Genomic DNA, 27,694 nt, shown 5'->3' with positions numbered 1-27,694 from the left:
TACATATTTAACTGAATGTGTAAAAACAGTATAATCCAGCGGTCTTCAACACTTTCTGCATCACGGACCTGAAATGATAGTGAGTCAAGTCTGGTCTAATTTCAGACACTGCAGGTGTGTGTCTTTCTTTAATAGTGTTCCTACTGAAACCTAGAGGACTTGTGTTTTGTAGCAGCAAAAGGAAGTGTTAAGAAAAGAGCACTGAGTTTGACACTAAATACAACAATTTCTATTTATTATACAGGAAATTAGTCAAAAACAAATGTCCTTAAACTAAAGGCCTGGTATCTTCTCAGTCAGAGAAATAAACACCTGGCAACCACTTAAGGAAATACAATAAGACTGTAAAGCCTGTGATCAGTGATGGAAAAGTGGAGCCATGATAAGTTGACAGACTGGCTTTGGGGTATTTTTTTTAACTTCCCTTTGATCATTACGTTGCAGTTTCCTTAACATTCCCAATTTGGTAACGATGACAGTAATCTCATTTCATAATTATCAATTATATCTGTTATAAAGGCCAGTCATATTTCTGGTTCCTTTCAATCAAAAATGCTACTTATTGCTGATGTTAGTTATCTTATAGATGCTGTAGGAGCCATGAGTGAATTTAGATTTATTTTTATAGTAGTATGATGGTTTCAGTTTTGGAGTTTGTTATTGTTTATGGTGTTATTTAGGGTTTTGTATGAGCATGTTGATGAGGGAATAAGTAGGTCACAGATATGGGCGGCGGTGTTAATATAGGTACCTGCTCACCGGTGTAAAGAGAGAGAGAGGGGGGGGGGGTGAAAGGGGATGCTGTTTTTTTGTTGACTGCTATTTTCTTTGATTGCTATGATCATTTTAACTATGAGTTTGTGCACGGTATTGATTATACTTTTTTCCATTAATAAAAACTTAAACTTATTTTCGAATCGCAGTGATTTTTCTCCGTTAAGCACATCAGACCAAGGAAAGCCCCAGCCTCAGCGACTCTTTTTTTTTTTAGTTGAAGTCACTACACATGCAAACAGAATGTATTCCTATTATAATAGACGCTTCTGTGTCCGGCACGTGTTTGTCCGACGCGTGTGTCCGATCATGTTGCAGCATGGGAGGGCATACGAGTGGAATACTGCTGTTGCACCAAGGGAGGGCGCTATTGTACAATAGCACCACGGGTACAATGCTGCTAGTAATGTAAATGTATGAACTATTTATCAGTACATGATACACAGCTAAAATTAGAAACACAACAATATTGTCCCACTATAGCAGTGTTCCTCAAACTGTGTGTGTGTGTGTGTGGGGGGGGGGGGTCATGGGATCACTCATAGGTGTTTTTTTTTCTTCAGGTTAGAACATGCAGCAGGTGGAACTAATGTTTTAGTGTCGGAGCACCCTGGACCCTTTAGGGATGTACAACAAACAAATCTACTGCCATGGTGATCTGTCACTAGACTAGACAAAGAGTTTAGGTTTGGAGAGTGGACAAGGATGGGACTGGAAATAAAACTGTGCAATGTTTCTGTTTTTGCTCAGTTTGCACTTAAATGTTCTGAGGTGTGTATTGCAGCCACTGATATTGTTAAAATGTTTACCTTTGTTACCAAAATTAGTTTCTTGTTAAAAAAAAAAAAGTAACTTTATTGTCATCGTTGTAAGATAATTGTGCATTTAATATTTTTGTTTGGAAAAATGTTGTCTCAGGGAGCAGTCTTGTTGAGTTTAATTGTAAAGTTCAAGCAAAAATCGTAGTTATTTTTAATTTGAACTAAAAAAAATGATTCAAGGGAAAGCAAAAAGTATTGTTACAATATTGGTGTTTCTTTCAAAAAAATGTGTAATTACACCACTGTTACAATGTTGTTGCGGTTGAGGGGGGCTTGGAGATTGATCTCCCTGAGACAATATTTTTCCAAATAAAAATATTAAATGCACAATTAATTTACAACGATGACAATAAAGTTACTTTTTTTTTTTTTTTTTTTTTGAACAAGAAACTAATTTTGGTAACAAAGGGGGGCCCAACAGAAAAAGACTGAGAACCACTGCACTATAGAATGTTCTGAAATTTGATAAAGTTATTATAAATATATTTGTATTTGGAAACTGAAACTCAACGAACCCTGTGATGGGACAATTTTTCTCACAAACCACCAAATTTTTTTTACAAATTTTTAGTAATTTTTGGAAAACATTTGTCAATTAAATGGTTTATTTATAGCTAAGACCTTAATATGTTTATTTGCTGCTGGATAGAATATCTAACAATAAATTTAACCAGACAAATAACAGAGTGAAAAGTGTTCCGACCAACCCCGGCCTCCCCTAACCTGAGGCTCTAAGTACATGTATAAAAACTCCAATCTGCGCCTGATTATAATGTGTGTGTTTTTAGATCATGACCACGTTTGTCTCTCAGACATTTCACCCGGTGTTTTTGCTTTGCATACATTTACGTAGTCTTGTGGCACATTTGCCTAAATGTGGTCGATCTGGTCTTACATCACTGGTGACTGAGAACGAGTGAACTCTACGAACAGACACTCATTCATAACTGAAATAAATGTGACTCATATCTGCTCTGGTGCTTCTGACAAACCCCAAAACCTTTTGTCCTCTCTCTATGAAGTGCATTTGCCACATTTTTCTCATTCATCATTTTTTTTTCCTGAGTGTGTCCTTTTATCAACAGCGTGGCCACTTCCACCTGCACATTTTTCATTTATTTTAAGATATCACTATATTTCTTTACAATATATTGCATTTTAGTATCTTCATAAAATATGAGCTTCTCAGGATTATTGGAAAAAACTGTTGTTTTTTTTAATGTTAATTATAATTCAAGGGTTTTTCAGCATCCCAGGGGAAATTCTGTGGCTGGTATCCTTGTGCAAATATGCTTTAAACACTAAAGTGAACTGCAAATGAAAGTTGAGGTGAGTTCCTCGTTTTCAGCAGATGTACCCCTCTCTTTAAGTAGAATTGAAACATTTTTTACATCATTTCTGTACAGCAAAAAGGGATATGTATATTTCACCAGAGTTAAAAAAAAAAAAAAAAAAAAAAGGCATCCTGTTTTTATTTGATAAAACTGATGGAAACACACAAGTGAAAGCATTTACTATCGCTGATGAGCACTTTGTCTTAGCATTAACACTCAAGACCAGAGTGAAAGGTATGTATTAACTCATCTACATCTAGATAAGCCAAAGCGTGACCTCATTTCATGCTTACTTTACCCAGAGGGAATGTACTTGATTTCATAACTGCCTCAAATCAACTTTCCCTTGAGTTTCATGTGCACATATGAAAAAGAATCAAATGTAAATACTTAAAGAAGGCCGGTGGCAGCTGCCTTTTCTATTTTACATACATTACAAGTGAAACTGAACCCTGGGATCGACATGAGTCTGTTACAAAAGCCTGCGACACTGATTATGACTGTGGATGAGTGGATTTCCCAAAATATTTAGTGTGAATCACTTTGCAAATGTGTGTAGCCACAGACATGCAGCACTGATCACACACAAACCAAAGCTCATATGGGAATGAGCAGCTTGAAGTGAATTAACCTCAAAAGATGGATGAGTTTCTCACACATGCTTGATTCTGCATCATTAACCTTCTTACTGTGTTCACAGCAATTTAGACGTGTGGAAAAATAGCTAATATTTTGTAGCGCAAACAAGATCTTCATTAATTCCTCAACACATCACATTTTTGTCATTTTTTTCTTAAACCCACTTAAGACCCAGAGCTACTTTTGTGGCATTTCCCATATTAATGTTCCTCTCTGTTTAACCCATAAAGACCCAAACATCCATTGGCGACCAAAACCATCCACTGATCTAAACTGTTTACTATCCATTGATCCATTAATCCTATCAATACATGTAAATAATTGGTGTAAAATACAGTTTGTCATCTTTTCATGGTCATCAGATATGACCCATTTGGATGTTCAGAGGCTCCGTAGTTACCATGGAAACACTATCATCTTCTACAACATTGATTCACCAGTAAAACCCATGGAAACTGAAAAATGACACTTGGCTTATGTTCAGTTACTGATATATTTTACTGAAAAAGTCATTTTTGCATCGGTTTTCTTTGTTTTTGATATAATAACCCTCAAATGTAATCTAAGCTTTTATGGACATCTAAGTGATCAGTACAATAAATATAGGGAAATACGCAATTTTCACTTAAAAAAGAAAAAATATAGAGCATAATATAACAATAAATGGTAACAAATCACTTGAGAAAGGTTAAAAATGGAGAAAAAAATCATTTGGGAACAACTGGGAAGCACTGGGTGTTTATAAATTAACTTTTCTTAAGTGATTTATCATCATTTATTACAATCTTATCCTCTGTATTTTGTGTTTTTCCAGTGAAATCAGGTATCAGGTAGATCTATGTGCTTATTAGTGGAGGTAATAGATATTTTAGTTAGATTTTTAATTTCAACTTACAAATGGATAGATAGATAGATAGATAGATAGATAGATAGATAGATAGATAGATAGATAGATAGATAGATAGATAGATAGATAGATAGATAGATAGATAGATAGATAGATAGATAGATAGATAGATAGATAGTGTGTGTGTGTGTGTGTGTGTGTGTGTATTATAAACCATCAAAATATGGACCATCATAAGACAAGGCAAATGTTTAATATTTAAAAAATGTAAAAATCCAAATTTCTGAAAACTGAACAAACTTTGTAGGCATTCCCAACGAAGCTACATATAAAATTTGAAATGAATCCAACTAGTAGTTTTGGAGAAGATTGTTGTTTATCTATTTATCTGTTTGTTTTTTTCCTTTTCTTTTTATTCATGCCTATACTTTTTATTGCTTCCCTGCTGTAATGCTTTTAATGTTTTATGTAAAGCACTTTTGGATTGTCTTGTACATGAAATGTGCTGTATAAATAAATCTGCCTTGCCTTGAATTCTAGACATTGGTGACCTTGAGATTGACCCTTCAAGGTCATAGACCATGGACCCAAATGAAGTCCTTATATGACTTCCTATCAGTGCTCAGTTGTAACTATATCGATATCTCTAATCATTTCCATCTTATAAATCATTGAACTATGGCCCATTCTGAGTAAAGGCACATTTTTAATATTTCAAAAATTTGTCAAAAATTCCAATATTCTAATTTTCTCAAAACTGCGAACATACTTTGTAGACATTGTCCCAACGAAGATGCATATAAAATTTTAAATTAATCCAACCTGTAGTTTCGTCAGACAAGGTGTTTGAAGAAATTGCTAATGAAGATGAAGACGATGACGAAGCTCATGGCCTGTTGGCCGTTGAGCAAATAAAGGTTTTTCAGATCCAGACCTTGAACCAACTAAAGGGATATTCCCCTGTTTCCGTCTTTTCAGATGTTGTACTTTAACAAACCCCTCTGAAGAGAGTTCACCTGAGTGATATCGGACTTGGCCAGATTCATCTACAGACCTTTAAGAATGAAAAACAGGCTGAGTTTCTGTTCAATACTTCAAATGTTTCCAGAAACATCTAATTAAGCCACCGTGTTTGGTTCAACATGGACGAACCAAATCTTACAGGCACATGATCCAGACGACCTCTTACACTTAAGTCTACCATTTTAGTTTAAATATGCAGCTTTATTTTCAGCTGCTGTACTGTTAACACCAGACTATTAATGTGCAATATATGGACAAAAGTATTGGGACACATTGAATCCAAATGTTTCATTGTTAACAGGAGATATAGAATAATGAGAAATGACATATTAGAATTTAATGTTACAATAAATATTATTGAAATCAACTTTATATTATGTTTAAGGTTAATTTTGTTTACACTATGTTTTATTGTTCTATCTCTAGATTTCTTAAATATTTGTCATATTCTGATCATAAAACTCACATGAACATTTTTGTCACGCTTCACATCAACAGTAATGGGAAATCCTACAAGCTGTCGATGTGATGTACCTCAATATTTTTGTCCATATTGGCAGCTTGATCATTTCTGCTCACAGCTTTTGCAGATGTGTAGTTTGAAGCACCGTTCGTTGTCTGTTATGATTTTTACTGCATGTGGGGAAATAAGGTTTGACACAAGACACATAATCCTGCCATACTACTGTATTCCATCTTTCAAAAAAGAAAGACAAGATTTAATATTACTTAACAATATGTTAAAAGTAGCCAGTTTGGCTTCAGTGTTAATACAATATACACTCTATAACAGACTGATAGTGTGAGTATTGTTCTTTTTTTCAATTTCATTCTGAAAGTATTCTGATACAAGCTGGCTACAGGTCAAAAAGAAAGAAAACAAAAACTGTAACTGGTACACTTTTTACTCAACAGTTTGTTAAACAGAACTTAAAAACCAAAAAAAAAAAAAAAAAAAAAAACAGAACATTGTCAAGTATTACGCCTTCCTCCTGGGTGTGAATGGGGTGGGGGTGGGGGGAGTGGAGACCAGCTGACCAAGCCCATTCCCTTGTCAATCATGTGGATGAAATGCCGTGCTAGGAACAGGAGACGACGGGATAGTAAGCCACAATATCTCAAATACAGCTTTTAATTCATTACATTTCTCTTTTTTTGTGTTTCCATTGTGTCTTTTTTTTGGTAGGAAACCATCCAGACATAGTAAGCATCTTTTGACTACAGGGAAGCCAGTATAAGAAAATAATTTCAGACCATGGCTTTTTCAGTCAAAAGAAATGCCCGACTCAGACTAAAAGCACACAAGCACGCAAGGAAAATTAATCAGATGTAAAGTAGCATTTTTGTGATTTCTTGTGTCATTTCAGGTTTTAATTCTGCAGGTGGATCAGTCCAGATGGGTCTGTGTCGGAACCACACAGCGACGAGAATAAAGCAAGGCAGCGTGGGTGTGATTTGGGCACAGCAGGAGAGAAGTTCTGGGAGGAAGAGTTTGTGATGGCGGGGGGGGGGGGATGGGGACACCGGTGGGTCGCTTTAACTCTTTAAGGAACTGATTGTGTCCTGACAGTCAGCCTCAATGTGCAGCAAACGTAGCTTTCTTCAAACTAAAGTTTGACCAGTTGATGGAAAGTCGTTGACGGGTTTGTCGCGCAGAATCCAAGCAAAACCTGCAGAGACACCAACGCAAATAGAGCGGTGGTCATTTAAGAGTAAACACACAAAGACCAACAGGATGTTAGCGATCTACATGCTCTTACCTTTTGAAATATTCCACCTCTCGCTCTGTCTCGTCCATTTCAGTGCTGTCCAGATCTATGTCTTTGGGCAGGAATACGTCATCTAAAAACACAGTAACACATACACGATTATTTTAAGTAAAGTATAAAGCTGTCGATCAATTACAAGACTTTGAAGGATTACTTTTTTCTCCTCAAGACAGATGAAACTAGAAAAGCACTTGGAGAGCGCAGACCACCACCATGGCAGATCACTCCCCCCCCCCCATGACCACCAAAATTTGACCATTTATTCCTGGTGCCAGTATCAACATTTCCTGAGAATTTTATCAAAATCCATCCATAACTTTTTGAGTTAACTTGCTAACAAACAAACAAACAGACAAACCCAGATGAAAACATTACCTCCGCCCTTGCTTGGCAGAGGTAAAAATAGTAATAATAACTGATATGTAAATGTAAAAATCACATTACTTCTGTATCTTATTATATAGCATGTTCCAACCTCTTACAAAGACATTCCCGTGAGTTAAATGTGGGGAAAAAAATGGAAAAAAAGTAATGTAATGACATCTATTAGGTACTGGGTCACTGGCAGTCTATAAACCCAATTTAGTCTGAATTCAACTCATAGTTTTGCTGCTACAGATATGTGGAATTTCGCCCATTATAAGTAAATGGGGGGGGGGGTTCATAAATTCATAAATTGAAACTTTGACCTACCTTTTCCAAAATGTAATGACATCTGTTCTGGGTTGCTTGCAATCTATAAACCCAATTTGGTATGAATTCAACTGATAGTTTTGCTGCTACAGACTTTTGAGGTTTTGCCCATTATATGTAAATGGGAGGACAAAAAGATTTTAAAAATTCATCAAAAAATTTTAACTTTGACCTACTTTTCCCAAAATGGAACCACATCTATTCCGTGTCACTGGCCATCTATAAACCCAATTTGGTATGAATTCAACCGATAGTTTTGCTGCTGGAGTGTTAACAAAGAAACAAACCGAACCAAAAACAATACCCCTTGCCTCCCCTTTTTTAGTAAGAATGAAATGTATACAGGACATTACAACCCAGAGTTTAAGGCATCTTCCCTCTCTTTTCTGAGACATTGTGTTCAACTTAGTGTTGTGATGTCACATACACATTTTTTTTAACATTGTTGACATGTTGTGTCCTCGTAGTAGATAATGAACTGTTTACATGTCTATATATGCTATTAGTTTTTGGTGCTGCGTTCATGCCTGATGAGAGTCGAAAGGACTGAAACGGGGTATTCAAGTTGAGAGAAGTGAGCCGCTGTGCAGGGACTTTCCAGGGACTGACTTCACCTTGTACCCAATGAGCTGGAGCCCATATTTTGTATGTGCAAGTTGTGTTTCCAGAACTGATAAAAGAAATGAGGATTGTGTTATACATCTTGTTGTGGAGTTAGATTGTATCAAATGTGTCCGAAAATTAACACATTTTGAGAAATTTATATACAATATTACGGTTGTTCCTATTATTTGGTTGCCTGTTAATGCCATTGTATGTCTTTTACTGTCAAATGTACGAGCCAACCACTCCCATCTAGTGATAAGGAGCAGAGCAAACATGGTACACCTGAACGCAGCATGATTTCTTTTTCTCCTGCCACTCACTGAGAAGCAGTTCAACTACCCATGACTGATGCATGATAGACATACTGTTAGCCTCCTAGCATAACTGCATAAGTTATACACTATATGGACAAAAGTATTGGGACATGTTGAATTCAGGTGTTTCTTTTCTAACAGGAGCCTGGGATACAAAACAATAATGACAAATATCTTAATATAGTTTTATGTTGTGATAAATATCGTACTGATTATTAATATTGATGTTTCTATCTCAAATCAGCATGAACAGGACATCTTACAGCTGTAACTATGATTTGTCCCAATATTTTCATCCATATAATTGATAAACATCAATATTTCCTTCAAGTTTAATGGGAGATTTTTCTTCCTAAGTGCAATGTGAAGAAATTAGATGATTAGTTGAGTGGTAGAAAATTATTTACAGTCAGAGCCTGAAAAACACTTTAGAAATTTAGAGGTAGAACATTTAGAATCATAGTCATAGATAAAAAACAAAATCAGTGTTGAGAGAAATTAAGTCAAAACCATCTCTGAGGCATTTTGGAAGCAAATATAACAAGTTAAACAAAACTAACAATGCAATGACATTTATCACAATATAAAACTGTATTATGACACTTGTCATTATTGTTTTGTATCCCAGACCCCTGTTAGAAAAGAAACACCTGAATTCAACGTGTCCCAATACTTTTGTTGATATAGTGTATGACTTAGGCAATTATGTCATGAGGCTAACGGTATATAGGTTTATAAGCCTTATCTTCAGCCTACACTCCCTCATATTAACAGTACTTGCGGTTGATTTATTAGACTGAGGTGACAAAATATGAATATCTAACACTAAATATAATGTGAATAAAACTTCTATACATAAATTTGGACCAGAGTCACATCAGATAGATTTTCATCAGCTGCACTGATCCAATACTCCTTCATCATCTGATCAAACTATGTCTTTTGTTACTGCTTGGATTAAGAGACGCCAGTGCAGGGGCTTTCCTTGTTTCCAATGTCTTGTTCTTTAAAATACGTTGAACCATCAGATGTCACCACTTGTACTGGTTATATCAGTTCAGTGTTAACAGTTATATTTAGTGTTTTCTACCATACCAAGGAGGAAACGGATTAGTCTTTTTTTTTTTTTTGTCCTGCCCCTCGGTGAGGTGTTCTGTTTTATATTGACCTCACCTTGAAGAGCTGGACACTTGTATATCCTTCAATTAACATGATACAAAAATGAGTATTGGATAAATATAGCACAGAAGTAAATAACTGATTATTTTACTCAAATGATAGAGTAGTATTTGACATTTAGAGTATCATACCTTTTAATAGATACGATTGCCAGTATTTGTTTGCTCCAGCTTCTCAAATGAGAATTGCCTTTTTAAATCACTGTAGGACTGAATGTGGCAAAAATGTGATTTAAAAAAAAAAAGGGATTTCCATAAGGATCGTGAGGATGATGGTGAACCTGAATAAATATGTTTCTTAGGTTGAATTTGAGGATTGAAAAACAGAAATGCAAATTATTTTATTTTCTTGTCTTGGTCGCCAAACCACTTCTATATAACTGTCAAATGGCCAAAGCTTAGTTCAAAGAATATTTAATATCTGCTGATATGGAAATGAATGAGATACTGGTATGAGTTTTAGCATCTACATATTAAAACTGCTGTGGTGAAAAAAATAGAGAGGACTGAGAGATGTGTAGTCAAAGGAAAATAAGAGAAAGCAAACATACACCTTCCCATTTTAACCAAATTTCATGGCTATTTGGATTTCTAAGCTTATGAGGTGCACGTGAACGCACCACAACATCCTTGTGTGTCTTGGACAGAAGCTCTGCATTATAAATAACAAAATATGACAGACTCTGCTAAGTTTCTCTCATCCTATCACATGTAAGATAAATGATTATAGACCGACTGTCATGTTTATTTCTGCTGTGACTCTTAGATCTGTATTGAGCTAAAAATGTCCAAATCCTTATCAACATAAATGATATCATGATCTTGCTGGTTTGGGGATTGTTGTTTGTTCCAGATCTAAAATCAGTGGGAATGTATGTGATTTGAACTGAATAATCTTCCTGTAATAAAGGTTTTATTACAGCTTTTGGACATTAATTTCATACTTTAAGTCCACAAAATGCAGACACTGGACCGGTTGGATCTGAGACGTCATATATATGATTATTCAGAAGTAATACCCACCTATTGAAGTATTCATCTTGTCCCCCTTCTTCTTCTTGCTTTTCTTGGTCTTGCCCTTTGGCTGTGGGGACTCTGCACTGGAAGGTTTGCCGTTCTGCTGGCTCTGCTCAGACTGAGGGGCCGGAGGGGGGGACGGGGAGGGGTTTGACACAGGTGGACTCCTCCTGTCTTCCTTTACAGGGGTCAGAGGTTGTTGCTGCTGCCTTTTACCGCTGGCACTTCTGTTGGTACTCCTCTCCTCCGCCCTGGGTTCAGTGTTTGGGAGAGGCGTCAAGGCCTCAGCAGCCCTAACTCGCGTTGCTTTGGTGTCTGTTGTAGTGGCAGGGGGGGTTTCGTGAACTAGCTTTGCCGCTGCTGCTGTTGCCACTGCCACCACCTCCGAGCACCTGGGTAACTCTGGGGCTTTCTTTACAACTGACTCACACGTGACCACCTTCACGGACTGCCTGGCTTTGACTTTTCCATTCACCTCAAGCTGAGATGAAGTTCCATTTTGGAAGGCGGCGGGAGAATTTAAGATGATATCAGTAGAAAACCCCTTCGCACTGGTGCATTTTGGGTTGTGATGTGTTGGCCTGGGTGGGGGGTCGAATCTGGGTTCCTGCTGGTTGGGGAGGCGGATGAGGGTTTGAAGCAGCTGTGACTTTCCATTCTGAAGATTATCTAGGACGTTCTGAGCTGTCTGTTTGAGGGGCTGTGGGTTGTTCTGTGGGGGTGCAGTGTTTTCCTTTGCTTTCTCTTTCTTTTTCTTCTTTGCTGCGCGATGATGCTGCAGCTCCTGCAGGCGTAGCAGTTCTTTTTGAAGCTCTGCCTCTTCCTCTTCCTGCCTCTGCCGCTGTTGCTGCTCTTCCAACAGCTGCTGTTCCTCCTTTTCACGGGCCTCTGCCTCCAGACGAGCCTTCTCTTCCATCTTAGCACACAGAGACATACACTTTAACATTAGGACAAAGTGAACTGAAAAATGACACCTACTGACAAAAAGAACCCTGCATTATATATACACTGAAGCACTGGCCAAGTACTCAGCACACTGCAACAACACATACAAGAAAAACATGCAAATTAAACAAAATATCATCAGTTTGACAACATATGGGCTTCTAATCTTCAACACAAGACAATATAGAAACATAATGGAAGTTGTACAGATACTTCAACCTAATAGTAAAAAAAAGTCAAGGTCTAAACATAGTAAGTTTTGTATTCACACAAGTGAAATAAATCCAGTTTCTTGGGGGAAGGTCCTGTAAACAACCTTCATAATCTCCTCCTCCATGTGGACTTTGTCACACTATACTGCCTAACCTGGCTTTTTGAAGACTTTCTGTCACAAAGTCCTTCTACTGGAAAGCCCTGAAGGCTGGCGTCATCCTGTATCCAATGAGCTGGCGCCCATTAGCTGTATGTGCAAGTTGTGTTTGCAGCATGGGACATTTTAGTTATCACTATAATATGTAGCACTACAGAATTAACATGTCTAGAAAACAAGACGATGTTATACGTTTGATTGACTTGAATTATATCAAGAGTTTTTTTTCTGAATTGAACAAATTTAGCTTAATTATGTTCAATATCATGGTTGTTCCCATTATTTGGTTGCCTGTTAATGCCATTGTATGTCCTTTACTGTTAAATGTACAAGAGCCAACCACTCCTATCTCGTGATAAGGAGCAGAAGCTAAAGAGGTACACCTGAATGCAGCATAATTTTTTTTTCTCCTGCCACTCACTAGATGGGTTTCCATTACAGTTTTCCACAAAATAAAACTGCTATTTCTACAATTTCAGCAAAACTTGTAGATGTTTCAATTGAAGAGTGTTTGGCTTCTGATGCGTGATTCTAGTAAGGTCCTGTCGTGACATGTCGCAATTCTCATAAAATACTGTATAGTTCTGCTCATTTAAGGAAGGTGGATGCACTGAGTTTCACCTTCATGCTGTTGGCACTATAGTGTCAGTTGCATCTACTACTATTGAGAGTCACTGTCTTACACAAAATATGGGAACGTAGAATTATTCCAAGGCAAAGTCCTTATTTATGGGAGCAGCCACACAGAATGGATTTCTGGGATAGAATTGTGCATCAGAAATTCAAAGAGTTGTGGATCCAGAATTTCCAAATAATCCAGGCAATTTTTAATGAACTGTGATGTTATTGAACTTCTCGTTGCACCAGATTTGTCATGCTCTCAGGAAGCAGTTTCTACACAAAAGTGAGTGGCTATTGCCTTATACAAACTACAACCACCTGTTCTGAGTACAGGGTCATAGGTGACACATCTGGCCTGAGCAAAACCACTGTGCACAGATGTGTGAAAATGTGCAAAGTGTGTTTCCATTAAACTTTTTCATTACACTTCTATATTAAAACATCTCAAAAACCACCTCATGAGAGCATAAAAACTTTTTTGCCATTTTTGCCACATTTCAGTGTTTCTATTACCAGTTTTCTATTGCGCAATTTACATTTTGTACATTTCTGAGGGTAATGGAAACCCAGCTACTGAGAGGCAGTAAATACGACTACCCATGAGCCCCGATGCATGGAGGACATATGTAAGTTAATAACCCTTACATTCAGCCCACACTCCCTCATATTAAAATTACTTGAAGTTGGTTTATTAGAATGAAGCAACAAAATCCAAATATGTCTTGTCTCCGAACATAATTTTTGATGAGTCACATCAGATAGATTTCCATGTGCTGTGAAACTCCCCTGATCCAGTGCTACTCCACAAAGGGATCAAACAATGTCTTTTGTTACTGTTTGGATTACAAAACACCTAGCAACAGAAATGACTGTGTGTTTAACTCTTTCGGTGCCAGACAGTTAAGGGGCTAATAAGCCTTAAAAGTGCCACAGAATTTGGCCGTTTTTCAGTATTTCGCGTCGTTTTTATAATATTTGAAGAATCCTGCAGGAAACCACTCGGTAATTTCCGACCGATTGCTGATTAGATTCAAAACGCACCGGACGCAGCCGATTCATTATTGATCGTAATTTGCATAATTTATAATAATAATAATCTTTATTTATATAGCACTTTTCATACATTAAAAACTGTAGCACAAAGTGCTTTACATATCAGTTTAAAAATCAGTACCGCCCCCCACCCACACCCACCCGCACACACACACATATACATGCAAACCCACAAGCTCACACATACTTAAGAAGACTGACTGAGCACGGGTAGACCAGAACAAAAATGTACAAGTAAAAGTAAAACATCAATTTAGGAGGCGCTGTCTCAGGGAGCCATCCGCACCAGGAGGCAGCCGCCGACCCCGGCGACCAGGCACCAGCAACACAGCCCCGCATCCCAACTAGTGGGAGAGGGCCAACTGGGACCCCCACCCACCAGAAAGGAGCGGACCCCAGTGAGAGAAGGCGCCACAGCCCCCGGAGTCCACAGCCGCCCCCCGGCATGGAGGGCTCCCTCTGATGAAACACCGGAGAATAAGAAACATTAAAAAGATATAAAAATATTATTCGGTCGCGTGACCTCAAATTCCCGTCTGACTGGTCTCAAAAGGGGGACACAGAAAGAACGTCATCGAAATGTGAGAAAGAAATGGGGGTGGATGGTTTGTTTGTACACAAATATGGCGTGTTCTCCAAAGCCGATCTGATCGGCCCGTGGCACTTTCAAGGTTGTATTCGTAAAGCCGATTTAATCGGCCCATGGCATTGAAAGAGTTAATGTGCGTGTGTTTTCTTAAGCTGCAGGGCACTGACGCTCTCTTCGTTGTCCTCCACCGTGGTTCAGACCGGATACCTGGAGGCGAGACAAAATGATCTCTGGACAGTTTGGAGGTGACATTTACCTTCTTCTGTTTATGCCTGGCCCGTTTGGCAGCCTTAGAGCTAGAGGCAGGTTTACTGTCGGCGCTGTTGATGAACTGCAAAAGGTCCTCCACCCGCCTGTGGTCCTCCACCCCTCCGTCTCTTTCTATCACCGGCTGCTGTTCTTCGCGCTTCGGCTGCTCCTCCTTCCGTTTTGTCAGACGCAATCGCAGCTTTTCCCGCATCTCTGCATAGTTTCGACTTGTAGGAGCAGCTGGAGGCTGCAAGAATGATGCAACCGGAGAAAAAACGAGAATAATTCAATCAGTAAGGACAGACTGAGGATATTTCACATAATTTGACAGGCTATCTGGCTAAATAAGGATGCTTATTTCAGTTTCTCTTACCCCGCCATGACCGAAGAACTCGCAGTAGCAGCAGTCACAATACTTTCCTTCTTTCTGGTTGGTGGAGGTGGAGGTGGAGGAGCTGTGTTCAGAGCAGCTGTCCTCGTCCTGGCTCTCCTCTCCGTCATACGGCTGGTGCTCGTACGCCCCGTTCCCCTCACAGCGATGTCCTTCACAGTCCGGATCGCTGAAAAGGACCATTTTTATTTTCAGTCCAGGCTGACACAGTGTATGTCATACGATGAGCGAGCTGATAGGATGCTTTGCTAGGAGCTCACCTGCACACACTGGGTGGAGCGCTGATGGGACCATCTGTTGAGGAAACTGGAGGTTCTGCAGGTGGGAGGCACAGGCCCTGGTGGGCCTCTGCGAAGTCTGGAGCTGTGGCAGCCATCTTTGGAAACGGCTGTGATCCCATCGTGGGAAGGTGTGTGTTGGGCGCGGGGGGCAGGGAGGGGCCCGAGAGTGGAGGGAGGGAGGTGAGGCCTGTGGAGCCGGTTCTGGGGGCAGCTGGAGTGGGTTGCCTGTGGTCCTCTTTACCTAGATTGTGAAATACATCATCTAAAAGGATACAGAGGTTTTAGATGAGAGGTCGTCTTAGTATCAAAACAAAGCAGTCATCAGTCCTGCAAATCAGCCCTTTCTCATTATTCTAATTTAATTGTCTTTCTATTCATTGTAGTTTCCATTTGTTGTCTTAATTCTTGTCTCGTCAGACACTTCTCTGGGTTTTAGTTTTATTACCTTATCAAACTGGAGGATTTAAATCAAGATTATTGGTGCCATTACAGTGAGCAAAAGTCAAATTAACTGAAATACCTGACAACACCAGTGTGGATTTGCAGGGATTTAGGTACTTTTCAAATAATGAAGAAAACAATACTTTCCCTTAATTCCATCTGTGTGAATTACATGTACTGAAACTGTCACATTTCACTGTGCTTTTACAATCACTCGAAGTTTTACTAATAGTTTTAGCAAAAGAAGAAAAAAAACGGGCTGCATTTGAACAGTTCATATTTGATCATACCTACTATTATAGACCCGAAGTCTGTTTTTTGCAGTGGTTTTTAAAAATTCATCAACTAAAAATTGTGAACCATTTGAAGTCACTATTGTTCATTAGTTACAACCTCACACCATGTAACATAATAATGCTGCAATTTATGGTTAATCACTAATCAAATCCCTTCACTACTGACTACTGATCAGCATTATTTTGTGATCTTTTTTATACCCTCCAGCCCCCCAGGACTCAGACTTCAGCACCAAAACCTTGCATAAACCAGTGGTAAAATGTGTCCATATGAGTGGTTCTTACTTGACTGGACAGTGGTGGCAGTGCAGGACACAGAGGACGTGGAGGCCGATGTGGCCATCACCACCCGGTTGGTCTCCATGAAGGCATCCTGGAAATTATAGAGACACTTCTTCTTGGCGCCGCTTTTCTTCTGCTCTTTGGCTTCTGAAGAGGAGCACGATGAAGATGACGAGGAGGAAGAGGACGATGACGATGAGGAGGTGGAAGATGAAGGAGGTATAGGAGTGGGAAGAGAAGGATGTTCCCCTTGGGGGCCAATAGGTGATGTTGGGGGAAGGGGGACGTCAGCGAGGGGTGGTCCAAGCATGTCACCTGTTGATGGGCAGATGCTGTGAGTTTCTGACATGCAGTAGAACCTCGCAATACAGGGTGAGTCAGAAAAAACGCTCTTTTCATTTAAAGAAATTGTACCACTGAAATGGAAATGCTTATTTTTCTTTTGATTATACAGTCATATTGATGTGGTTATTGAGCATGTCTGGCGATTGAATCATTGATTTATGGCATAGCATAAGAGAGGGAATGTCCATTGTTTATTGTGCACCGAAATATCTGCCAACACAGTTTATGCCACCGTGAATGAAATTGAAATTGTCAACCATTACAGCATGTTTACTCGCCATCAAAATGTTTTGTCTCAACGAAGTCGTCCGGCACCACCTGGCTACCATTCAGACTGATGCAAATCTGTGCTCATTGTCGCATCTCTAACACAGCTCTTCTCACCATTCGTGTTCGTCGTCCCTGACCTTTCTTTATTAAGGTTTCTGCTGGTACCAGTTAGGCGATACTTGATCACATTTCTCCTCACTGATGAGGCAGCTGGGGCACGGACATCAGGGAAGCGGTCTTGAAACTGCCGGATGGTTTCTTGGACGCTACCAGTTTCGCAGAATTGTGTCACCATGAAAGCTCTCTGCACATCCGTAAACTGTGGTCTTGCCATGATGAAAACTCCCTGGGCACTGTCATGTAGGCCTATGTCCTGAGTGTGAAAGCAAAGCCCCGACTCCTGTAATTGTTGTCAATTTCAAGTTTGTTCACTGTGGCATTGTGTTGGCAGGTATTTCAGTGCCCAATAAACAATGGACCTTCTCTCTCTTATGCAATGCAATAAATCTATGACTACATCACCAGACATGCTCAATAACCACATCAATATGACTGTATGGTCAAAAGAAAAATCAGTGTTTCCGTTTTAGCAGTACAATTTCTGTAAATGGAAAGAGTGTTTTTTCTGACTCACCCTGTATGCGTTTAATTAGTGCCACGACTGAGCTGGTTTTGTGATTTACTCGCTTTATAAATCAATTTGCCCTACTGAAATTACACTGAACAAAAATATAGACGCGACACGTGTTTTTGCTCCCATTTTTCATGAGCTGAACTCAAAGATCTGAGGCCCTGTCCATACGCAGACAGTTTCAGTCAAATCCACAACAGTTTTGTATCGGATAGACCTTTCGTCCACATGAAACCAACATTTTCAGTCGCTGAAACCGCAGCTTTTTGAAACCGGGTCCCAGAGTGCATAAATGTGAAAATATCGGTTTCGCGTCATCCTCTGTACGACCAAATCGACACTTTTCAACTCTATTTCCTGTCTTTCATTATTGGACACATTGATTAATCCTGGCGTGCCTGACCACAGTAGTCACAACAAGAAGTAACAGACACACCTGGATTAATCAGTGTATCCCATAATGAAAGACAGGAAATAAAGGAGGTGCTTTAAAGAAAGTAGAAAGTAGTGGGGCTGTGTATAGACCCACTGCACACTCCCTCAAAACATGAGACATCTGTGACATTGTGCTGTGTGACTGCACATTTTAGAGTGGCCTTTTATTGTGGCAAGCCCATGGCATACCTGTGCAATAATCATGCTGTCTAATCAGCATCGTGATATGCCACACCTGTGAGGGGCATGGATTATCTCGGCAAAGAAGTGCTCACTAACACAGATTTAGACAGATTTGTGAACAATATTTGAGAGAAATAGGCCTTTGTGTACATGGAACAACTCTTAGTCTTTGAGATCAGCTCATGAAAAACAGGAGCAAAAACAAAAGTGTTATATTTATATTTTTGTTCAGTGTAATTGAAATATAATTAACCTGTTCCAAACACCAAAAATTCTTTAAGGATTTTTTTCAAAAGAAAAAGGACAGTTGGATAGAAAATAACAATTATAAAAACATAATAAAAGAGAATTCAAAAGAAATTGGTTTTGTTAGTTTAGTTATCTTAACGATGAGATGATCTGTGTGCGAGGAAGACGGTAGAGGGGGAGGAGGAGGATTATTGTTTGGAAGGAGAACTGCAATTGTGAGAGATTGCGATCTCACGATACTGCCTCAATGAACTAAGCCAGCAGAGGCTGGTCCTGTTGGGGGTAGTACTAGTAGTGGCTAATATGAAGGTTGCTCGTACTACGGATTTCCACTGGCATTTCAACACTAAAATAATCAGGAGCTGTGGCTCATAAAGCAAATCACTTGTACAATGGTGCACTTGTCCTGCGAGGTTCTACTGCAGTGTTGTTGGGTTTTTTTGGTTGGATTTTCAGATTCTTCTGCAAAGCCTCACCTGGCAGAGACTCGGGCAGAAGCACAGAGGGGTTCCAGCTCTTCATCACAGCAGCATCCCACAGGTTCTCAAACTTGAGCGACAGACACTGCAGTGAGCTGTTCCAGTCGCCGGCTCCACCGGCGCCGCCAAAACAGTTCTGGTAGACGTGTTCAGGTAACGATGGACTGAAGGCTGGCTGCTTGGCTGCCGAGTGGTTTGATGTAGGGTTTGGGGGAAGGGGCTTAAAAAGAAGAGAAAGAAAAGGTCCAGTTACATTTAAAAAATAACCACTATCAACAGTGGAGAAGACATAAAAAAAACTGACTGCTGGTTTTGCTCATCTGTTCCTCTAGATTCGTAATAAAATTTTAAGTAAAAAAAATGTAAAGAATCTACTAACCTCAAATATTTAATGACTTTTGATCCACTAATCCTGTCAATACATGTAAATAATTGGCGTAAAATGCAGTTTGTCATCTTTCCATGGTCATCAGATATGACGTTCAGAGTGAGCGTGAGCGTAGTGAGCATGGAAACACCGTCCTCTTCTTCATTGATTCACCAGTAAAACCCATGGAGTTTGACCAATGACAGTGGATGGAGACACTTGCATTTACTCTGAGCTTTAATGAACAACATGGTCAATCACTTTAAGGAAAACACTTTTCATTTAAAAATGCAGAAGATACTATTATAATAAAGGGTGCTAAATTACTTAGGTTAAATGTAAAGTATAATTCATTTGGAAGTCACCACAAAAATAGTTCAAGGGTCTTTAAGGTTTAATCTCCTTAACCATAATTTTAGTGTTCATGCTGCTGTATGTATATCTTAAAAAACAAAATGCTCCATTTTATAGCGATGAGAATTTTTTATTCTTCTCTGCAAAAGAGAGAAATAGCTATGATTTTTTTTATCCAAGAAAAATGTCATCTTAGCAATATTTTCTAAAGGTTTAACAGTATGCTACTTCCTCTCTCTTGACTCAAACCCAGTAATGGAATGTACAGATTTCATAATATATTATATTGGCATATTCCCCTCCATTTCAGATGACGTGACATTGTCTTCTTCAGCTGTTGTGTAAGACATCATCAGGAAAAAATATTTAAGAATGCAGAAATTGTTCGAAGACAAAATTTTATTGCAGAAATTTAGAGCACTGTGCTGTATATTAATGTAAAGTCAGATTATGTGATTTTTAGCTCAACCAAAGGGGTCCTTTCCTAGACATTATAACTCTGATTTAGTATCACTTTTAAAGCAGACACTAATAAGCCTATGTTCGTAGCAGGAAAAAACAAAACAAAGGGATCGTGGGACCAAAGCTGGGTGGTCGTACTTTAGACCAACTCTACATATCTGTTATGATTGTACACAGTGCTCGGTCTGAACCTGTTCACTTAAACAGGAGCTAAATAACGTCACAACGGTGTGAAAGATGATCTGCAGTAAATGGTCGAAAGTGTGACTTCACTTCATAACAAAGCATGTACTGCCTGTGGGAAGTTAATCATCTGTAAGTTATTTGCTTGTTTTGTGGTTGAACTGACGTATGGGCGAGGTGTTTATTTAACCCAGAAAAACCCAGTGCTACTTTTGTGTCAGTTCACAAATGACATTTTCTCTATATCTAACTTTTCTTAAGAGATTTATCACCGATTATTATAATATTATCCTCTGTATTTTGCATGTTATAAGTGTAAATCAGGTATTTTCCTATATTTATTTCACCGATGACTGTGTTTCCACGGTAACTACAGAGCCTCTGAACATCTGATGGCCATGAAAAGATGACAAACTGTATTTTACACCAATTATTGACATGTATTAATAGGTTTAGTAGATCAACAGATATTAAACAGTTTAGATCAGTCAGTGCTTTTGGTCGGTGATGGATGTTTGGGTCTTTATAGGTTAATAACAGTGAGCTCAGTGTGTGAAGTATCAGGAGCAGAGATGGAAGATGGTCCACTGGTTAAGTGATCGAGGATGGCGTCTTTTAGAACTGAATAATGGTCCCTTTCTCAAATCATCACACTTGCTGATCATAATCTTGTTTAGATTTTATTAATGCTGGATGTAACGATTATGTCTACTGTGTGGATGAATGGTTTTTCTTACATGCACTAAGGATGACAGATGCATGCTTTTTATGAATGCTCAGCCAAAACTTACATGATCAGATATTCCATTCATTTAAGTTATGGACAGTTTTTGTCCTATGTTAAGTTCAGCCTGACCCCTTGTGGCAGTCAATATGAACTACAGTTAAAGTAAGTGAAACTAGAAAACAATTAAGCATAGTATTGTTCCAGGAACTTAAAAAAGTCCCCTATGATAAGGAAATGAATACATTTTCCCAGAAGAGACTCAAATGTACACTTCATAAAAACCAAGTGATTAAGTAACAACTGATCTAAATATAGATTTCAAGGTCCAGAATGGGAGGAGAGGGGGTGTCACCTTGTTGTGCGTGAGCGGAGGACTCGGAGGGTAGAGTGTCGGGTGCAGAAGTGGCCGGGAGAAGTTGTGTAGGGGGAGGTGTCCATGGATGTGGGGGTACAGGTGGAGGGCGGGGTGGGCGGGCGGGGTCTTGCTGTCTGTGAAGAACTGGTGTCCCATGGCGGGGGGAGGGGCGGCGTGGAGTCGACTGGGAGGCAGGCACGCAGCGGGGCCCAGGGCGGACGAGCCGGGGTCCTGGTTGCACACATGGCACTCGCAGGCATGTTGGACTGGTTCTACCTGGGGGGCGGGGGTCACAAAATAACACAAAGGAGTTGATTTTTTTTATCAGTATGACAAAAATATCTGGAAACATGAAGAAAGTCTTATATGTCATCAGGGGTGTGTGGAGATGTTTTCCTGTTTCCATACTTGAATACATTATTTAGGGAATTTCTTATATTTTCTACAAAATACAAGACAGTAAAATATTACTTTTTTTTAAAAAAATCAGTATAAATTTCTATTTCTGCTGTACTGAAAGCTTAACATGGCCTGTTACAATAACCTGAAATATTTAAGCTAACTATAACGTTAATTGTTTAGCATGATGGTGATAACAGTTTCCATTTGGCTGTATAAAAATAGCTGGATGAAACCAACACAAATGTCTTTTTGTCACCATTTCCACATCATTGTTCAGTTTCAGATTCAGTGTCATTTTGTTGCCCTTTTCATGTCAATCATTATCTGTAATTTTTTAGTTAATTTCAGTAGCAAATCAGTTTATAACAAATGCATCCTGTCATATTTTGTTTCAAAGCCTAAAGGGCAAAAAGAACATTTTTTCAATTAAAATTTTTAGAATTTTTATGTTTTTTAGTGTTCCACATTACCGTCTCTCTGTATAAAAATAAACTACTGTTACGCTTACAATATAGTGGTGGCAAAAAATTATCAGAAAAGACAAAAAATTTTAATTATTCACATGACATTTAATTATAATATTATTTATAATGTGACAATACCAGAGCATACTAGGCCCTTACGATGCCTCTGGCTGTGTCAAACTTTAGATCCATTTTTTTGTGGGACAGACACAGTTTCTATACTCAGTCATGATAAAGACTGATTTGTAATCATACCTTGAACCCAAATATTTGTTTCCATTGCTGTAAAATGTAGCCAGCAATTCTCTTCTTGTCTTAACACACTTAACAGCGACAATAGTGTCAGTACAATCTGATTCCCTACATTCCCTGAAACATCTCACTTATTATGGGACCAATGGCCCTGTATCGCACCGTGTAGTTGAATTTGTGAGGTTGTCAGGTTCTGTTCTATGTTGGAGTCCTGTGGTCTTGATGCAGGAGATCAATCTCCCAATAGAAGTGGGTGGTACTTTCACTGGAGGAGAACTCAACTAATTAAATGAAAGTCCATATATGACTTCCTATCAGTGCTCAGTAGTAACTATAAAGGCACATTTGTAATGCTTCAAAAATCTAAGTTTCTGAAAACTGAACAAACAAAAAAAATTTGAAATGAATCTGACCAGTAGTTTCAGGGGAAGAAATCTTAACATTGGTGACCTTGAGTTTGACCCCTCAAGGTCAAAGGTAATGGACCCAAATGAAAGTCCATATATGACTTCCTATCAGTGCTCAGTAATAACTATATTGTGATCTCTAACCATTTACATGTTATAAACAATCAAAATAGGGACCATCTGAAGTAAAGACAAATTTTAAATATTTAAAAAATTCATTAAAAATTCAAAATCTAAATTTCTCAAAACTGTGAACAAACTTTGTAGACATTGTCCCAAGGAAGATACATAAACGAATTTGAAATGAATTCGCATTAGTTTAGTTGGACAAGATATTTGAAGAAATTGCTAATGAAGATGATGCCAGACACAGTGCCTTCACTATAGCTCATAGTCTATCGACTGGTGAGCTAAAAATGGGGTAGTACCTGTTGGTGGCTGTAAGACGGTGGAGGGCTGTTGGTCTGTCCTGATGAAAGCTCCTCCTGCTGCCCTGGGGGCTCCCCTACAACCTCACCATCAGCTTCGTCATCGTCGCCCTCTGATGAACTGCTGCTGCTGGTAATGTGAGGAGACTGACGCACAAACATGTAAACAGAACAAAGAAGACACAGATTAGGACAGAGACGAGCAAGAAAACACTTCCTGAATGAACTCGCTCAAAATGATCATGGTAAATGGACTGCACTTATATAGCACATTTTTTTACACCTTCAAAGCCTCACATTCACCTGTTCACACACACACTCATACACCAGTGGGCGGCTGCTGCCATGCAAGGCGCTGCCACGTCCTACTGGGAGCAATTTAGGGTTCAGTGTCTTGCCCAAGGACACTTTGACACATGGACAGTCAGAGCCAGGATTCAAACCACCAACCCTCCAGTCATTGGACGACCCACTCTACCAACTCATCATCTCAATTTATCATCTGTGTCATCATCCCGAAACTGAGGCAGGGAAATTCACAGCTATTGTTCGGCATTTTTAGAAATTACTCGCCACATAAAAGAACTTACCCCTGCCTTTAGAGCAGCGTTTTCCCCTTCCCCGTTAATTTCACTGTGAAGCCCGTTCACAGCAGACGACACCACACTGCTGTCCTCATATGCGCTCATCGGGTAAATGTCCCCAAATTTACTGGACAATGGAGGCACTTCATCATCATCACTAATACTACAAAAAGCACGAAATGAGAAGTCAGCTGAGGTGAAAATGAAACAAAGAAATGACTGTTACTGAGAAAAATTTTATAATCATTGATACAGAAAACACTTGAGTGAGCTGGAAAATTTTGTTAGAAACCCTTTCATCTGTGCAACAGGGTATTTAGCCCAATATAGGTAAATAAACAATAAGCCAGAGAGAGGGGGGCATTGTTCTTAGAAAAATCCCAGAATCCCTGAGGTTTAAGTTGTAAATTAACAAGAACAAACCCACAAATTTTGAAAAAAACATAACATTAATAAATAATATTAAGAGGTTAAAGCAGTACATAAAGGAAAAAGATCAAAAAGAAGATGGATACTCTGAAATTAAAGGAGCAGATATTAAACAAAACCCTGCCACAAATTAACAGGGAAAACCAATGTTTTCTGAGCTTAAAGATTTAAATTTATAAGAAAAACTCCCAAATTAAGTATTCTGTAGGAGAATAATGTTAAATTTTGCAAGAAAAACTCTAAATTTCTCTTGTATTAATAACATAATCTAATATTACTGCAAGAAAGATAAAAGAAAACACAAATTTATGAGAAAAACAAAAAAAAAATCTCTGAAGAAAATAAAAAATCTGAGTGTTCTGACATTAAAACTGTAAATTTGTATGGAAAACAATGAAATTACAAGATAAAAAATATTCTCTGAGATTTACAGGGAAACAACTCAAATTCACAGAGTAAAAAACTTGGATATTTTCTGAAATTATAAAACATATATTTGTCAAAACATAATCTTAAATTATATGATAAAAGCCACAAATTTACAAAAATAATCAGCTGCTGTGTTCCGTTTGTCCTTTTCCCCAAACTAACCTGAAAAGTTTTGATGCCTGATTGTCAAATCAAATTTTTGACTAAAATCTGAGAGAATGAGTTTTATTTCATGTTTATTTGTGACTTTAGTCTTGAAAGAATTTTCAAGGCTTTTGTCTTGATATTTTACCCCATCATCCATGTTTTTATCTAAAATGGCTCTAATTTGGCATTTTGATGGTTGTTGACTTACAATGTGTTGGTATCTCCTTCAGGGAGAATGAGCCTTGGATGTTGCTGGATGGTGATGGGAGAACTGGAGTTGGATCCAGACGCTGAGCTGCCGGAGGAAAGGCTGGGGGGGTGCACCTCGGCCAGATAGTCGTGGGGAGGGTCACCCTGCAGTGGGAGCTTGATGTGGAGGTCCTCAGCGATAGGTGAGTCCATGATGCCGCAGGTCAGGATGTGGGACAGACTACAGTCATCACATGTGCACCTGGTGAACAACCACAAAACCAGGATCGTGACTGTTACTGGAGTGTTTTCTCTGTACAACTGCACTGTACTGAAATAGATTAAATGGTAAGTGTTTTGCTACAACAAACTGTTTTGAAGTTAAACATGCTCTCATTCACATTCACGATACTGTAATATTAACTGGTGTTCTGAGCCTTTTCTCACACTCTAGACTGAAACTGTTGAGATAATCTCAAAGAGGAGATCAAATCAAACGTCATATTTGGGAAGTGAGAACATTTTATTTCATTGTACAGCAGTGATGTCACAGAGCTTTGATAAGAGCTGGAGACTTCATTATACTCATTGTTTCCCTAATGCTAAAACTGGCTTCTGTTTCCACACAGCACAAGGGTAATAATGGAAGAAGTGTGCAAAATTCCAACATTCCTGGCCATTTCTACATCATATCATAATATCATCTTCCACAGGTCAAAAACATGGGTTAGGGGGAGGATATAGGCCATTCATCCTAATAATAGAAACAAATTAATTAAAATAAACAACTGATAGGAGCTTTGTATCAAAAATATAATCATAAATAGGACCAGTGGCCCATGTTCTGTCAAGAATCAGTAACAACTCTGATGTCTCTAACCGTGTCCATGTTATAAACCATCAAACTACATCCTATTTATAAGTAAAGACAAATTTTTAATACTACAGAAGTTTGTCAAAAATTCAGAATTCCAAATTTCTCAAACCTGTGGGAAAACTTTGCAGACATTGTCCCGAGGGACCTACATACAAAAATTGAAATGAGTCTGACCAGTAGTTTCACAGAAAATTGTTGAACTCTAGACATTGGTGACCTTGAGTATGACCCTTCTCGGTCACTCAAAGTCAAAGGTCATGGACCCAAATTTAAGTCCATATACGACTTCCTATCAGTTCTCAATAGTAACTATATTGATATCTCTGACTATTTCCATGTTATAAACCATCCAAATATGGCCAATTATAAATAAACAAAGATGACGAAGGACACAATAGACACCTTCACAATAGCTTATGTGAGTGAGACAAAAATGGACTCGGGTGACTCTGGTGAAACTGCTGGGAAACTCACCTCCTTCGATAATTGCAGTTTGGACAGTCAGGAATACTCAGACGAGATGAGAGCATCCTCATTGTGTCTGTGAAGTTGTTATCTCCAGAGGGGGATTTCTTATTGTTAGGTAACTATAAACAGAGTAAAATGACACACTGTAACTCAGGGAAAAACATTTTAATCAGCCGTGATGTCGCCATATTCTTGTAAAATACACACCTGTTCTTCTATAAATCTTCTCTGCTTAAAAAACTCCCAGTCCTCCTTGAGCATTCGCTGTTTAGTCTTTAAAGTCTAGAAAGAGGCAGAGAGTAAAAAAATCATAACCTCATAGAAAATATAAACAAAGATCAGTATGTTCAGAAATCTCTTACATTTTTGCTAACCAAGGACTTGTGTGGTTCTGTTCTTTGGTTGGTGAGACTCTGACCGTCCACCTTAAAAAGCAGCTGCAAATAAAACACACATCATCACACCATTGATTTTCAAACTTTATCAAAGGATATCTTTATATAAATGCATTTATCTTGTCTACGGTGTGTGTACCTGTTCATCTACATAGTCATCGATCCTCTTCTCACACTCCTGCCATTCTGCTGCTACAGAGGCCATCTCCTGCTGCAGCTGCTGGTAGCTCTCTAACAAGGTCCTGTACATATCTTCATTGTATGAATCATGAGAGGCTGTGCCGTGTCTGGAGAAAGAGATTCAGAATCATATAAGTCACTGTATTCTTCCTATATTTCAACTATCCTGTAGAAAAGATACAACTTGAAATAGGAACAACAGGGTCATTTTAGTCTGATGAGCAAATGAGAGGCAGATATAGAAGTCAACGTCTTCCGCTGTGATATTGAAAATGATTGAATTAGTAAGTAATTTAGTAAATTAATGAGAATCCTTTCCTTAATAATAATTCAGTGTCTCAAAAAAGGACTTCACACCGTAGTATCATGACACTAAGTAAGGGGTGTCAAACTTACAGCCCGTGGGCCAAAACCGGTCTTCCTAATGGTCTAATCCAGGCCATAGTATGAATTTGCAAAGTGCAAAAATT

At 38.7% G+C, this 27,694-nt stretch overlaps 1 protein-coding gene across 1 annotated transcript in view; it reads right to left on the bottom strand.

Moving 5' to 3' along the window:
• Positions 1 to 6,110: 6,110 nt before the first annotated feature.
• Positions 6,111 to 27,694, bottom strand: part of fam193a (family with sequence similarity 193 member A) — a 33,728-nt gene continuing 12,144 nt past the window's right edge. Inside the window, exons 8-23 of the mRNA XM_030129570.1 lie at positions 27,184 to 27,331; positions 27,012 to 27,086; positions 26,857 to 26,931; positions 26,656 to 26,768; positions 25,324 to 25,566; positions 24,117 to 24,273; positions 23,527 to 23,673; positions 21,571 to 21,849; positions 19,123 to 19,345; positions 16,537 to 16,848; positions 15,494 to 15,776; positions 15,216 to 15,402; positions 14,850 to 15,089; positions 11,022 to 11,931; positions 7,199 to 7,280; positions 6,111 to 7,108 (exon numbers count right to left, since the gene is read on the bottom strand). Coding sequence (XP_029985430.1) covers positions 7,015 to 7,108; positions 7,199 to 7,280; positions 11,022 to 11,931; positions 14,850 to 15,089; positions 15,216 to 15,402; positions 15,494 to 15,776; positions 16,537 to 16,848; positions 19,123 to 19,345; positions 21,571 to 21,849; positions 23,527 to 23,673; positions 24,117 to 24,273; positions 25,324 to 25,566; positions 26,656 to 26,768; positions 26,857 to 26,931; positions 27,012 to 27,086; positions 27,184 to 27,331 — 3,568 coding nt within the window. The 3' untranslated portion in view covers positions 6,111 to 7,014. The remainder of the gene's footprint in view (positions 7,109 to 7,198; positions 7,281 to 11,021; positions 11,932 to 14,849; positions 15,090 to 15,215; positions 15,403 to 15,493; positions 15,777 to 16,536; positions 16,849 to 19,122; positions 19,346 to 21,570; positions 21,850 to 23,526; positions 23,674 to 24,116; positions 24,274 to 25,323; positions 25,567 to 26,655; positions 26,769 to 26,856; positions 26,932 to 27,011; positions 27,087 to 27,183; positions 27,332 to 27,694) is intronic.

Source organism: Sphaeramia orbicularis, chromosome 1, assembly GCF_902148855.1.
Source record: "Sphaeramia orbicularis chromosome 1, fSphaOr1.1, whole genome shotgun sequence".
NCBI classification, from domain to species: domain Eukaryota; kingdom Metazoa; phylum Chordata; class Actinopteri; order Kurtiformes; family Apogonidae; genus Sphaeramia; species Sphaeramia orbicularis.
Note: the sequence above shows the minus strand (reverse complement) of the source record. Positions and strands in the feature narration are given on the sequence as shown.